Genomic DNA, 14,982 nt, shown 5'->3' with positions numbered 1-14,982 from the left:
AGTTCCCTGGGGTTCCAAACCAGCTCAGCCCCTGGGAGAGCTGATGCTGGGTTTACCCAGCTACAGACTGGGGGGCTCAAAATTAGGGTCACCACCCTGCTCCTCCCTTCCCAGCTCTGCGGGGCGGTGGAGAGGGACACCCAAAATTCCCTGCGGTGAAGGCAGCACAGGGGGAACCTTGAACTGAGCTTCCGGAGGGCCCGTGATGACAACCATGCGCACTTTGGAGTCCGGCGTCTCCGGAGGGGCAATCTGGAGGAGGGAGAGAGACAGCGGCTGCGGCCGGGAGCGGCACGGGCAGGGTGGCTGCTGTGCCCTCCCTCCCCTGTGCCGCACGATTGGGCCCCCAGCCCGACCGCCTGGGCTTTTCAGGTGGTTTTCCCAGCCAGAACAGCACCCGTTCAGCAGGTGCTGGCAGAGGGGGGCTCCCCATGGGGCAATCCTACCTTGATAGAGGCACTTGCAAACCGGGAAAGCTGCTTGATGTGCTGGCCCTTCTTGCCAATGATGGCACCAACTGCCTGCGCAGGGATGAAGACGTGCACGGTCTCCTGCTCCGGAGGCTGCGGGTACAGTGTCACCATTCAGGGCTCAGTGCCACCATTCAGGGCTCAGTGCCACCATTCAGGGCTCCAAGCTCCCCCCCCAGTGATGCCCACACCTCTCCCAAGGGTGCAGGGCTGAGCCAGCACCAGACCCTGTGGCGTCTGAGCACCTTCTCCCTCGCATTTGCAATAGTTTAAAACACTGGATCCCACACCCACGCTGGACCTGAGCTAGCTGCTGACAGCACAGGGTGCTGCAGGCATAACCCTGACCATGGCAAGGGTCTTCTCCACCCAGGGGACATCCCTGAGCTGGAAGCTGGAGCAGTTTGAGCCGCGGGGTGTCCCCTTACCATGAAGGAGCTGTATGGCGCGGCCCCAGAGACGCTGCTTGGCGGAGGAGGTACTGCGTTGGAGGAGGCAGGGAAGAGGCCAACCGCAGCCAGGTTAAGGCCAGGGATGAGGTGAGATTGCAACTGAGGGTAAGAGGAGAGAAATGCTCATTGCTTTTATCGGGGCATCCTTGTAGAGAACTCCCGTCAGCCGAGATGCAGGGCAGGACCGAACCCCACTCACACTCATGGCGGCCACGTCGTTCTCGTAGGCTTCCCTCACTTTCTTCATGATCTCCTGCTCCGCTTTGCAGCAGTTCTCGATGGAGCCCTTCACCGTGATGGTTCGTTCAGGGTTGTACAGAGTCAGGTCCTGCAAGCTGATGGGAAAGGCAGCGTCAGCACCGAGACCCTGCCCTGCCTGACCAGCGCTATGCCAGGTCCTCCAGTCCTTCTGACGGGTCCTGTTGGGGTGCCAGGGACACGGGGTGCCACTGCCACCATGTACTAGGACTGCCTAGTCCCAGTCAGAGCAGGGACCAGCATCATGGTTGGTACTGGGAAGCCTATTCTGCCTTCACCCAAAAACATGGCTATAGAGTAAAACCCCAGTCCTGGCCATCAAACCAGCCTGTCCTGAGCTCTGCAGCCCTGGAGGGATGGGGAAAGGGCACCAAAGGGACGGGGAGGGGAACACAGAAAATATAAACCCAAGATTTTTCAAGAGAGCTTTGGGAAGTAAAGCACCCACGCCACAGGCTGGTTTCTCAGCTGACGGGCAGGCATCTCTGCCCGCTCATCACATCACCCGCCTCCTCCTCCTCCTCCCCATCCACCCCGGCCTGAGGAAGGTCTGCCCTGGTTTCCCCAAAGGGAGTGAGGAGCCTTACGATGAGATGGTGATTTTTGTCTCTGTGTCCTGCTCCACTTTCTTCAAGTTTCGCCCTTCTTTGCCGATCAGGCGCCCCACAAAGTTGTTATGGGCCAAGATTTTCAGAGGCACTTCATCAGCTCTTGAGAGAGGAATGGGGAAAAACCAACGTGAAGGATTACTGCAGCCAGAAGAGGAGGGATTTGGTACAGAGGGATGGGAGAAGCTCAAGTCCCCTTGCTTGGAGTCCCTGGGTCCCCAAACCAAAGCTCCTGCACAGATGGGAGCATCACACGGCTCCAGGCATTAGGATGGTACCACAGCCCAGTGAAGAGCACAGATGGGACATGCATGCACAGAAAGGCAGGGGGAAACCTTACGTCTTGGTGTCCTTCGCCTCCTTCTGCATGATCTCCAAAATCATCTTGCAGGCAGCGGAGCAGCCCTCGGGGGTGGAGTGGATGCTGATGGCTTTTTCTGCGGCTCCCGCGTTTTCTTTCCGGTGCACATCGATCCTGCAAGCACGGGATGGGCACTGGGGCGGGGGAAGCGGCTCTGCAGCTTCCCGGCAGCACGAGTGCAGGCTGCTCCGCTCCCCAGGAACTGCCTGGAGCTCACGCTCGACTGTAAGGTTATATGCACCCAGGGAAGGCAAGAGGAGTTAATTCTGGGCTCAATACTCAACATGGAAGCAGCGGCTAGAAGCTCAAATCACAGAAATCCAAATAAGGCATCAGCATCTATTTATTTTAAGCAACAGGAGTGATTAAGTGGTGGAACAAGCACGTGCCTGGGGGACAGGATGAGCTGTCCATGACTTCACGTCTTAGATAAAGCCTTCCTTGGGGGACAAGAGCCGTAGCCAACATAAGCTCGGGCGCCAAATGCAAGAGCAGGCGGGTGAAGCTCAGCAAGCTCATGCTAAATGAGACCGGCTGAAGCAGCGACCTCGACGCACGCCTTCCTGGGTCCCGTCCCAGCCAGGGCGGCCCTGGCAAAGGGAGACACGTGGGGAAGCACAGCCAGAAAGCCTGGCTGGGGAAGGGCATGGGAAGGTGGCTCTTGGACACACTGCCCTGCACAGCAGGAGAGCTGGAGGGGCCTCAAATAGCCCATTCCCCCCAAAAAAAAAGAAATCCAGCCTCATATATCACTGCAGACCACTCGGCTCAACAAGGTGCAAACCGGCTCGTGGGAGAACAGACTCACTTGGACTGCGTCTGCTTGGTGATGTTCCTGATGGTGGCCCCTTCCTTGCCGATGATGGCACCCACATATTGGGTGGGCACCAGGAGGCGGAGGGGGATATCCACCGGCTGCTGCTTGACCGGTGCCCCCGCGGAGACGGGGGAGCCCTGCCTGGGAGCACCACGTGCCCCAAAGCCGCCCCGCCGCCCGTTCTCCGGCCCTTGCACGGACTGCTCGTCGGGGATGTAGGAGACCTTCAGCGCGTGGTTCTCCAGCTGATGCCCGTTCAGCTTCATGATGGCTCTGGAAGGGGAGAAGGCATTGGGGTGGGGGTCCCTCCTGGCACAGCCCCATGCAGAGCAGCAGCGCACCAGCTCGACCCAAACTGGGCCAAGCCCTCCCTGGTGTTAATGCCTGGCGAGGAAGCACCGGGAGGGGGGAAGGAGATGTCACCGATGCCGTGGGGACCTGGCAGGACTTTCCACCCAGCCTGGATGAGCCAAAATACTTTAAGAGGAACCTCTCCGAGCACTCAGGGGAGGGGATGGGAGCAATGGGTGCAGGACAGGATCATGCAGGGAGCAATTCCCATGTCTCCTCCACCTTATGATTTTTGGCTGATATTTCAAATCCCTCTCCCGGCAGGTTTTCAGGGACTGCAAGAGCTGAAAGCTGTCGATAGATGGGGCTGGCAGCAAGAGCAAAGCGATGGCTTTGGCCACTGCTCTCCGCAGCTCCTTCAAACCTCCCTGGCTTTCTACGGAGAAAACCAAAACTGCAGCTCTCCAGAAAGCGGTCAGTGACTCAACTCTTGCAAAAAGCCCAAAACCAACCCACCCAAAAACCCCTAAAACTAGCTGAACAGAGACTTTTCCTGCTAGCAGCCCTGTCCCTGCAGCATGCAAAGGGACCAGAGAAAGGTGCTTGATGAAGAACGCGCATGCCCGCAGGAAGAAAAGGCAGGGGAGAAGGGCTGCAGATCTGAGAGCAAAACTACTTGCACAAAACTCTTTTGCTGGGTGCTTCCCAGTGAAAGAAACCCAAAATATTTCACCTTATGGGGTGCAAAGCACAGGGCTGGTGTGGATGGACAAGGGAGAGGAGGACAAACTGGGAGCGTTCCCCTTGCCGGGCTCCATGGCCGGACCCTGCCCCATGTTATTACAGAAAGTAAAACAAGGCTGCAGTTCCCCCATGAAGGTTTGCTGCGGCCACGCATGCGACCGCAGCAAATCCATGGTGGCCACGGGTTTGACAGCTGAAGTATTACCAGCCAGGCGGCCATTTGGAAGCTGGCGCTTTGGCGGAGTGACCACAGGCAACGTCCCCAGGGACGGTGGCACAGCCGCGGTGGCCACATGTGAGACATGCCCGCCTTGCTGACGGAAACCTTCCCGGATAAAAAAACTATCAATCAATCCCTGCACTCCCTCCAGGCTGCCCTCCAAGGAAAGTGCTGATCCCATCCCTTTTCCAGCTTTCCAGAGCCCTTTGTCGGGACAAAAGGAAAGCGAAATAAACAGCGGTGAAAATGCAGTTAATTTTCCATTTGCATTTAGTGCAGAGCCTGATCTTCCCCGGGCAGGACAGGGAATGGAGCTGCAAGTCCCCCAGTGACACGGCCATCAGGCAGAGAGGATACATGTTGCCCGACGCCTACCAGCTCCTATGATATTTGGCCTTATTATTACTTTTTCTGGAGACATAACTCCTGAAATCATGTAAGTACAAGAAAATCTCTACTTTTCCTTAAGTAAAAAGTTGTGGTTTTGCTCTCTGAACTGCAGAGAAAAGCCTAAAAACATGGATGTTCTCTGAAGGGCTTTCATCTGAAGGTGAAGGAAAAAAAAAGTCGGAGTTCTGGGGGGTTTCCTCAAAGATTTGCTGCATTTTTAGCCAAAATTTAGGAATTTGGGGATAATCTGACTCCCAGCACTGGAAATCCTGTTTCCTTCAAGCAGGGAAGGGGACAGAGCCGCAGCAGGGAGGGCAGCCCGCGCTCCGGGGGACGTGGGGCACTTACTGCCTGGTCTGCTCCCGGTTGGCATAGGTGACGTTGACAACGGCGGTCTCGCTGTCTGTGTTCACTGCGAGCAAGAGAGGCAGAAATTAGAGAGGTGGCGCGAACACCAAAGCCCCCCAAAAAGCGGAGAATCCCCGCTCGGACAAGTCTCCCCTTGGACAATTCCCCCCTGGGGCTCCCCAGGGATTTGCAAATGTTTTCTCCTGGAAGGGAGAAGAGTGTCCAAGGGCTCGGGCCATGCTGGGACTCATCCTGGGCAGCACAGACCCTCCTGCCTTATTTAGAGGATCCCGATACCCCATTGCTCTCTGCAGCAAAGCAACCAAAGCCAATTCCATCCTGCTGTCCCTTGACAGAGCCCAGGGACAGTCCCTGGGCTCCTCTGAGCCCTCCTTTCCATTTCTAGGAGGGTTATGGTAACTCCATTCTCATTAAACATCCCGGGGGCAATATTAAACCTCCTATCTCAACTGATCGCCATTAGAGGCTGAGATAAAACCTGCCGAGTGGAGACAGCTAGTCCCCGGCCAGCCTCGGGAGAGCGTCCCGCACCTTCCCCCGAAGCGGCTGCTGGGGGGTACCCACGGGTGCGGTGGGAACGATGCCGACCCAGCACCCGATGCAGGGACACCCACGTGTGCTGCCCAAAGCCACTGCACAGGACTCGTCTTTTAGCAATAGGGAGCAAAAAATAGCCCCAGCAACCAGGCTGAGACCTCTTGACATCTTTAGCCGTGGCTTCTGCTGACAAAGGAAAACCGCGTGTCTGTTCTCACCCTCCTTCCCCCCTAAAATAGCTGGGGCAGAAAATATCTTAAATACAGCTTCTTTTTTCAGTCCTACCTTGCTCGCAGTTTTCTACGGTGCCATACTGGGCTAGCAAACCATCCAGAACCTGGAAAAGGGAGAAAAAAAAACCACTTTACACTGGGACTGTCAGGACAGACCAGGGAAATAAAGTCAATCAATAAAGGCAGCTTTCTAGTCATTAAGATTTCACAAGCAATTAGGAGAAGGAAGCTCCTGCCTGCCCCAGGCCGCTGGACCAAGGGGCCTCGGGGCCAGCTGGGGCCGGGGGGGAAGCGTCAGGGAAAAGTCCCGGCAGTCAGCGGGAAGAAAGGATCCATTTTGTTCCTTATACAACAGATAAATCATATAACCCTGTTATTAATGGGGATTTTGTTGGTGTAGCTTACATTGCTTCTGCCAGTTGAATTTACTCCTGTAATGGAAGAGGAATAAGCTATGTGGATGCAAGGATCTAGTATAATTAGACCTAATTAACAACAAAGAAAAGGATAGATCAACTTTAATCCCAAGTACAGAAACCTGGGGGGGAAATTAGTCCTTAAATCTGATCTGCACTTCTCCACTTGCTCCTCTTACCTCCCATCGCAGCTGGGGTGGGATGTTTCGGATTTGAATTTTCCGGCTCCTGAAATAAATGAAAAGCGATTAAAAAGCAGATTTGGTGTCTGAAACGCGGCCATCTTGCCTTGAAGTGTTGCACGTTGATGTATCTAATCAAGTTTTGCATTTCCACACACTACCCGGGGTTTCTGATGGCTTTTGGCTAATTACACCCAGCCCGGTCGGTGCTGGATTTACGCTGGGAGCTTCATCGAGAACAAGATGCCAAAACCCGCCCCGATCCTTCGGCACTGGCTGGAGCCCTAACGTGGGCACGGCTGGAAAGGCAGAGACTTTTGCCAGATTAAATAGAAGGATTAGAAAGCCAAAAGAGCGTTGTGCATTCATGTAACCTGCCCTCCTGCAGCAAGGGACGACCCTCGGGATGCCACCAACCGCCGGTGGGACCCGCTGGAGCATCACCACCACATCCAAAAACCCGGCTGAATTTTAACCGGGGAGATCAAGGCATGGGCATCCCAGCTCCACCACCCAAGATGGTCTCAGGCTGCTTCTCCACTCACGTTTTTGGCTCTTCCTAACCTCACTTTTCCTAAAATAGAAACTCTTTTTTTCATTCCAATGCCAAATTTACCCCGGGGGTGCTGTCATCCCCCCCGCCCCCCCCTCGCCCTGCAGCTGCCGCAGGCAGCTGAAAGCGGCCGCGGGCTTGTCCGGTGGCTCCGGCACCAGCGTGCAGCCACGCCGCTGCGGCTGCTGGCACCCCGATGTGCTGCTGGACACCCCAAGAGCCCCCACCTAAAGGCAATGACACCTTTAGGTGTCAATACCACCTTTAGGTGCCCAGCGCTTTGAAGGATGCGGCTTTGTGGGTGCAACCCGTATGTGAACAGTGCCAACCCCCCACGGATGGCTGGTCCCCCCTGGTGGCCTCTTTTTCTCAGGAATAACCAAAACCACTGAATTTTAAGATGCCTAAAGAAAAGGAAGATAAATGGCACAACCATGGCAGGCTGCTCGGCACTCACAGCACTGTATCGAGCAAATACCCTCAGACCTGCTCATCACAGACCCAGGCTTCAAATTCAAAGTATTTATGAACGCATGAAATAATCCAAAAAAGGAGAGAAAATGAGATTCCAGATCCTTATCTTTGAATTACACAACTTCAGAAGGTGGCTCAGCTCATTTGTCAATGAGAAGAAATCTAGAAATCTCAGCGTGAACCAGCCCGAAGCACTCGGCAGGACTGAGGCACACAGGTAAGGATTCCTCCGCAGCCCCTGCATCCTGTGAGGTGAAAGCAGCTGCCTCGAGCATCCCCTCTGATCCGTGCTGCCGACGCAGACCCACACACATCAAAACCCCCAAAAGGGCTGGCTGGGTCAGTTGGTTTCAAAGAAAATCAGAACTGATGTTACCCAAAGTCACCAAAGATATCCCAAAGATTCAGACCGGAGGGATGGGATGGCCAGATTTGGGGCTGCTCTCCCCTCTTAAAGTCAAAATTAAGCACAAAAAAAAAATTTCTGTGCTCCCACCAGCTCAGCCACCAGGAAGGCGCCAAAAAAACAAATTTTGTCGCTTCTACAGATGCAAACTGGGTGGATGGGGAAAAAGAAATCAACCCAACCCTTAAAATTGCAGCGTGTTGTGGGGGGTTGCGGGAAGCAAAGCGGGGGAGCATACTCTGAAACCAGACCTCTCGTTTACATGCTAATCCGCATCCCAAAATGAATGGGAGAGAGATTAAGAAATGCAGAATGTGAAGAATGTCACAGTCCAGGGAGGGTCGAAAGGATTTGAAGTGATAGAGGAAACCCCCCGTAGGTCTCCCACTGCCCACCCCTGCCACGGAAACTTCTTCAGATAGCTACAAGCATCTGCACGGGCAGAGCATGTGTTCTGCACATACGTGACCAGAATCAAATGGGCTATGGAGAGAAAAGAGCCATTTATGTCCTCACACTGTAATTCTGCTGGTGGCACCTAATTGTCTCCCCCTAAAAAAAAAAAAAAAAAATCAAAAAAAGAGTCGGATCTCCTTTGCCGAGCTTGCCGGAGCGCCTGCCCAGGCAGAGCATCGCCCACATCCGCACCAGCCGGGCAAGGCGAGGGGGCTGCTCTGTCCCTCACCGGGGCCACTGTGCTTTTATTAATATGTTAATTAACCGGTAATTCCTCCCATCGCGACCACGCCACCAGGATTATTTGCTGCTCCTAACGGCCGCCATCGCTGACAGATATTAAATCCCCACGAGGCCACGCTTGGAGGGAGAGATGGGTCTGTTATCAGCCCAACCCGGTGAGCTGCACAAAGCAGAGCGGGATCCCACGAAATCCCGGGATGAGCCAGCACTCCGAATACTTGTCTCCTGGCCCATCTCCATCGGTGCCCATCCCGCCCCAGGCAGGGTGGAATCAGGGCCGCATCCATCAGCCCTTCAGTGAGGTCTGGCCCGACATGGAGTTGCCCCACAGCGGGTGGAAACCTCCCCCTCCGATGAGCAGCCCCTGCTCAAATCCGACTCCGTCCGAGCGCTCGGCAGCGGCTCTGGTTAGAATTACAGAGGAAGTTGTGAATAAATAAACCCCGCTATTTGCTTTGCTAGAAGCAGGTCCCGCCGTATTTAAATCCTCGTCGCGAAATGCCACTCTTCACACCACGAAATGCGACTGCCCGGTTCTGCCCGCTCCCACCTCCGTGCCGAGCAGAGCTTTACTCCAAATAAATAACTCCGCGAGACGGAGATTCCCCGGCTTTTTATTCATCATGTGCCAAAGGCGGGAGCTCCTCCCTCCCGCGCCGCTGAAGGGCTCTCGCAACCTCTGCTCGCCCGACCTCGGCTGCCAGCCGGGACTGGTGCTCGTGCCCCTCAGGCGGGCAGGAGCCACGGACCAGCCCCGGCATCTCCAGCCCGCGGGAGAAGGCAACAGCTCTGCCGGACACCGCTCACCTTATGCCAAAGGCAGGAGCTTCCCAAATCCTTAGGGTGAGCCAGAGCAGACTGATCGACCTGGTAAAAAAATGTCTATTTGCAGATTTGGATGGTTTCTGCCCAGGTGCTGGTGGCTTTTTTTAATTTAAAAAGAAAAAAAAATTGGGGGTGGAGAGAGGAGGGCAAACAGCTGCAGGGCTGTAAGGGGAGAGGAACCACAGGTCCCAGGGACGGATCCCAGTGGCAGCGGTGTCCTGATCCATGCCAACGGTGCTATTTGTGATAACAGGATTTTAGCATCCCACTACATCCGTCCTTCAGCCCTCGAAAACCTGCCAACGCGCCCGGCGGCCCTGTGCGGATCTGCTGGCTCTCCTGCAGAACCAGGAGGCAAAATGAGACCTTTGAAATCCTATGACGTTCTCAGTAAACCCTCCCCAGCCGTGGGCTGGGCTCACTGGGAAAAAAACCACCCACCCTGATGCAACCAGCCGATAATGGGAGGTCGCGATGGGACCCACATCACGGAGCCACACCACAGATGAGCATCTTGGGTCAGTCCCTCGTTACCCCCGAGCAGGGGAAGCACCAAGACCTGCTCCATCAAGGGCTTTCCTCGGGTTGTCCTTCAGCCAGCTCTTTAAAGAGCTCAACACACCAACAGGTTAAACTTCACCGGAGGGAAAGGCAAAGAGCCATGGAGGATCCTGCAATATCCAGGTACCATGGAGATTTCTCGCCCTCTCGCACTGTGCCCATCGATACCGTGTGGGTCAAACCCAAAGTGTGCCAGGAGGAACCCCTTCTCCAGAAGGGAGAAACCAAGGTGAAATGGGAAAAAGTGGCAGCAAAGGAAAGCCCCGTTCGTTCAGAAAACACCCACTGCTGGTCTCCGACAGCCCCAGAGCCAGCTGGAAACCGCTCTGTGTCCCTAACGCACCCAGAGCCCTCCCAGCCCACGCAGCATTGCTGGCTCTCGGTGCTGCATCGGCAGCCGCGTCCTCGGAGCCGCGCAGCCTCGGGTGCCCAGGGCACATCGGCAGCACAAACAGACTGGTACCCGCTGCAACCTCTGAAGAAAACCCTGATCACTCAGGCAGGCAGAATCACCATTAAGAATCCCAAATTAGCTTTTGGTTTTGGTTTTTCTTTTGTTTGGGTTTTTAATTTTTAAACCTCACTGGGAAACATCCAAACACAGATTCAGCCGTCGGGATCCCTCTTCTCTCACCCCTGGACGCATCCCCAGAGATTGCCTTCAACAGGGTGGCCAGAGCCTCCCACTTAATTAAGAATCTGCTGGTAATTCCCCGGAGTGGACTGGCACAGTGACGGTGGTGGCAGGGACCCAAGAAAGGGGCACTAGCTAGTTAGGAGCAGCCGGCCTGGCCAGGGGCCAGCGGGAGGCTGGGGCTGGCCGCCGTGAGCTGGAGCCGACGGCAAAGCAGCACCAGCACAGCCCGACCTCGCTCGAGGGTTCCCCTCCCTTTTGCATTGAGCCCCACGTGGGGTTTTCGAGGCGATGTTTTGGGGGGGCAGAGCCGCTCCTTGCCCCATCGCCAGCACGGGCGCATCCCTGCCTCCAGTGAGTAGCCCCAGCGAGACTTACTGTCACCTCCTCCCAATAAAGTTTTGGCCACAGGGTCCACCCACAGTCGGTCCACAAGAGCGCGAAAAAGCTGGAGAGGCATTCGGAGGCAAGCATTGCTGCACCTACAGCCGCTGAGCAGGTGGGCAGCGGAGCTTGGGATAAAACCCGCATCTCCCCATCGCACCCCGCAGATGTGCCTCCTTCCCCTGCAGCACACAGAGCCTCACGGTGCAGCCAGGGGCTCGCCAAAGGACCGGAGTTATTTTACCAGCAGGATTCAGCCCTGAGCATCACCGGCCGCATGGAGGCAGCTGGAGGGATTGGTGTGGTGGGCGCAGGGAAGGAGAGGAGGACAGAGGGTGCAGGACGCTCAGGTCACCCCAACTATTGACTTCCCAGCGTTTAGCCGCAAACAACATTCCCTGTGATCTGCTGGTAACGGACACTCACAACCACCTGCATTACCGGAGCACGATGCTCTACCAGGCTCATCTTTAGGGGGCAACAACCCCCTGCACAGGGGTTACCCCCACGAGTGAAACAGCCCCACGGCGTGGCTATTTCCAGCACAGCCAGCCCCACGGATTTCCTTCCTCTTCCCCCTCTGGTCCAGGTTTTGTCCTGACAACTCGATTTCTCTTTAACCCCAAAGCAAGGGGCTGACTCAGTGAACGTCTGCTAGAGAAAGGGCCAACCCCGAGCACCCCGGCAGGAGCTGCTGGTCCTCTGCCCCTCATCTCTCTGCATCAGGGTGCCAGCAGCAGCGGATCGGGCTCTGCAGTCACACATACACCAGATGCACCTTCTGTGGGATGGTGGCTACAGCATCTCTGCTCTATCCAACACCTCCTGGACCTTCTCCATCCCCCACCATGTATTTCTCAAAGCAGAGGTGACTAATGGCACCAAGACACTGAAGGACCAAGCGCTGGTGGCAGAGCACAGCCAAGCTCTGGGCCCTCCCCAAACCCAAGCACCGACCCCGTCCCAGCCATCTCCTACTGAAACCATTTATGCAGCTCCTCGGGGCAGGAGGACGATGGCCAAAGCCAGAGACATGGGGGGACCCACTAGAACTGAACAACATTAATGATGGCTTTTCAATCAAATGCAAATGTTATGCAAATTTGGGGGCTGAAAACACAGTGCATCCCTGATTCAATTAACAGCATTTCATTTATCTAGTTAGGCTTTGATTCAGGAAAGCACTTAATCCTGTGCTTAATGTGTTGTTGTTGTTGTTTTTTAATGTTTTAAACATTTTTAAATAGGAAAATGTGGTTGCTAAGACACAAACGTTGCCAGGGGGACTCGGAGAAAAGTTGTAGCTGAAATTACTTGCTTTTCCCTTATAAACTGATAGGCTTTCAATTTGCCGGCATCTCCATGAAGCAGGAATATTATCCCTATACTCCCTTCATTGACAAGGAAACAAAAGCACAAAAAGGGAGATACCTGCTGGAAGCCCACAGCAGATCCCTACCACACCTCTGAGCACAACCCAGCACCGTCCGCCCACTCGGATGGGATCAGCCTCCGGGTTTTAGCCACTTCGCCTGTGATTTGCCACCTTTCACGTTGCCCTGCAAGCCAACACATCTCTCTGCTTCCCCACATGCTGGTCGGTTGTTGTACCATTAAACCCACCGACACATGGACTTCCCAGCAGGACCAGGCACGCGAGATCCTTGCTGGAAGCACTCACACACGGGCAAGGCAGGAAAAAAACCACATACCAAATTCACCAGATGATGCTCGAGCAAGGCCAGCGATCCTAATTCCCTCCTCAAATGCAGCATTACTAAGGTTTGAGTCATACTTAAGCAGAGACAGATATTTAAATTTTTTTCTGAATCCAGACCTCGTGACCCAGCTCCTCACGGAAGTGCAGCAGGTCCAGGTTGAACTTTTGGAGCCTTTGTGGTTTGGAAGAAAAACCTCAATGTGGGAATGGGGAGGAACCATGGAAAAGTCTTCCCCTGAGTTTGCAAAGAGCCTAAAACCAGAGGTCTGAGATTTGGAAGCATCGCATTTGTTTTGAGCATTAACGCCGCAATGTCAAACATCAAGAATATTCATTTTGAGCATATAAGTAAAAAAACGCAGATCTGGGCTAGTATTTCCTAAAGGTTGGAGGGTCAGCCGTAAATTAAGAGTGTTTTTTTACAGCACTGAATTTTTCTGCTAGCATTAAGGTCATCACTGCCCTCTCCTGGTCATGCAGCTCCCCAGCACTGGTCCCCCCACTGCAGCATTGCCCAGGCCCCCTGTACCCCTCTTGTGCCCCTGAAGCTGCTGATGGCTGCTTGTGCAGCTGAAGCTGCTGATTGAGGTGGGTTTGGACTAGGACCTGGGCTGCGATATGGGGCAGGTCAGGCCAGGCATAGTCCCACAGAGCAAGAAAAGAAGTGGTAGAACCCATCAAAATGCCCCTGAACGTGCTACAGTTAAGCAGGATCCAGCAGGGATGGAATGGGAAAGGAGAAGAGCATCCCTTTTCTTGTCCTGAAAAGGGACCCAGTTTGCAGCCTGCTCAGGAAACACCAATTTAAACAATGAATTTTCCATATCGCCCATAAATAAAAAGCAAAGGTCTCCCAGAGAACCATCCCCCTGCCTCCAAAACACCTTCTCCCACCAGACCTCAACTCTACGTCATCAGTGCAATGAACTCTAACTTAACTCTTAAACTCTAACACCCTTTCTTCTAAAAGCATCTTGTGTTATTTCGAGCCGCTATCTTCCTTCCTTCCAGCCCCAGTGACCTGCTTGCTCTCATATCCTAAATCTTCACGAAGAAACAACTTCTCTATAAACCACACACCAGTGAAAAGTCTCCATGGCCACAGTGGTTGCTCTTCGCTGGGGGACCTGGCCAAGGCAAGAGAGGAGAGTCCCAGCTGCACGTGTGCGACAGCAAAGCCAGAGCTGCAGGGTGGCTGACGGGAAAGAGATTTGCAGGTGGAATAAAAGGAAGAGGAGGCTGAGAAAGAAATGTGCACATATGTATCATGACAAGATTAAAGCAATAGTAGCAGAAAGAAAAGCAGAAAGAAAACCGGGCTCATCCTTTGAAGAGAAACGATCCAAGAGGCCCCTCCTGAGGAGATCAGGCCAAGCCAACAGAGACATTTGGCTTCTTGGAGTTGGAGGGACCCAGAAGTGAACCGGCCATGGGATTTCAGAGAAACACAGACACATCCTCCACGCCAGACTCTCATACAGACCCACTCGCCTTGGCTAGCAGTTATCTCTGGCAAGCAAGCATGACATGATTAATCCTTTCCATCAATCATCTCAGCAACCAGAATTTGATCTTGGGCTAATAAATCTGTCTAATTGGTTTCTCCCCATTAGCTCTTTTTCGGAACCACTTTGTACACGGAGAATCACGCCTAATAATTGATGAGATTTTTTCAGGGAGCTGCCAAGAATGAGAAGTTGTCTATGAGCATCCCTTTGAAAGCCTTGGAGAACTCATTCCCGTTTTTAAAAAAGCTCCTGTATCTTGGGTACTGAAGGAAGGGACTGGTTGATGCCCAGAGCTGGGGAAAATGCTCTGTCTTATATTTCTTCCTCTATTAAACTGCTGCGCTACCTTTCCACTCCTCGTTTTCCCCACTGATCCCAGGTAGATGGTGCTGGCATGGAGCACACGCCCTATCCACCCAGCCAAGTGCCAGCCTCAGAGAGGAGTCAATACCTCGGTGCTTCAAAAGATGCAAGAAATCTGAAAGAAATCTCAAAAGCCCTTATCCTCAACTTGCCCAGAGGAAGACTCTAATCATCCCCCAGACTTCTGCAGTTAGTCCTTGCCAAAGCCAATACATCAAGTATCTGTGGACAGGACAAGTTTAACAGTAAGTAATAGAGAGGAAAGATGGATGAGTTTTATACAATGCATCCATTTTGCATTATCTTTCCATTCTAATTTGCTGGCAGCTTGCCACATATTGAAAGGCTCTTTCTGATGCTCTGAACATGCCCCAAAGCCAAGCCCAGCTAAACTCAGTGGGTTCCCACAACCAGCAACCCAACCCCAAACCTCAACGGGCCACGCTGCCTCTGACAAACGGGTGGCAGTTAACACACCAGTGCCCTCCCAGCCACCTCCAGCCGCGG

General features: G+C 53.9%; 1 protein-coding gene across 2 annotated transcripts in view; it reads right to left on the bottom strand.

The window, feature by feature from the left end:
• Positions 1-14,982, bottom strand: part of IGF2BP1 (insulin like growth factor 2 mRNA binding protein 1) — a 29,306-nt gene that overhangs the window by 1,051 nt on the left and 13,273 nt on the right. Inside the window, exons 3-12 of one of the 2 annotated variants that reach the window (XM_087769910.1) lie at positions 6,346-6,394; positions 5,803-5,854; positions 4,960-5,023; positions 2,958-3,239; positions 2,129-2,263; positions 1,768-1,890; positions 1,122-1,257; positions 899-1,021; positions 447-563; positions 178-252 (exon numbers count right to left, since the gene is read on the bottom strand). In XM_087769910.1, coding sequence (XP_087626036.1) covers positions 178-252; positions 447-563; positions 899-1,021; positions 1,122-1,257; positions 1,768-1,890; positions 2,129-2,263; positions 2,958-3,239; positions 4,960-5,023; positions 5,803-5,854; positions 6,346-6,394 — 1,156 coding nt within the window. The remainder of the gene's footprint in view (positions 1-177; positions 253-446; positions 564-898; positions 1,022-1,121; positions 1,258-1,767; positions 1,891-2,128; positions 2,264-2,957; positions 3,240-4,959; positions 5,024-5,802; positions 5,855-6,345; positions 6,395-14,982) is intronic. The other variant, XM_087769911.1, reaches the window with a different exon arrangement.

This window comes from Nipponia nippon, unplaced genomic scaffold (genome assembly GCF_047370975.1).
Source record: "Nipponia nippon isolate SJK-2023a ecotype South Korea unplaced genomic scaffold, ASM4737097v1 scaffold_32, whole genome shotgun sequence".
Classification (NCBI taxonomy): Eukaryota; Metazoa; Chordata; class Aves; order Pelecaniformes; family Threskiornithidae; genus Nipponia; species Nipponia nippon.
The sequence above is the reverse complement of the archived record's forward strand: the minus strand, read 5'-3'. Positions and strand labels throughout refer to the sequence as shown.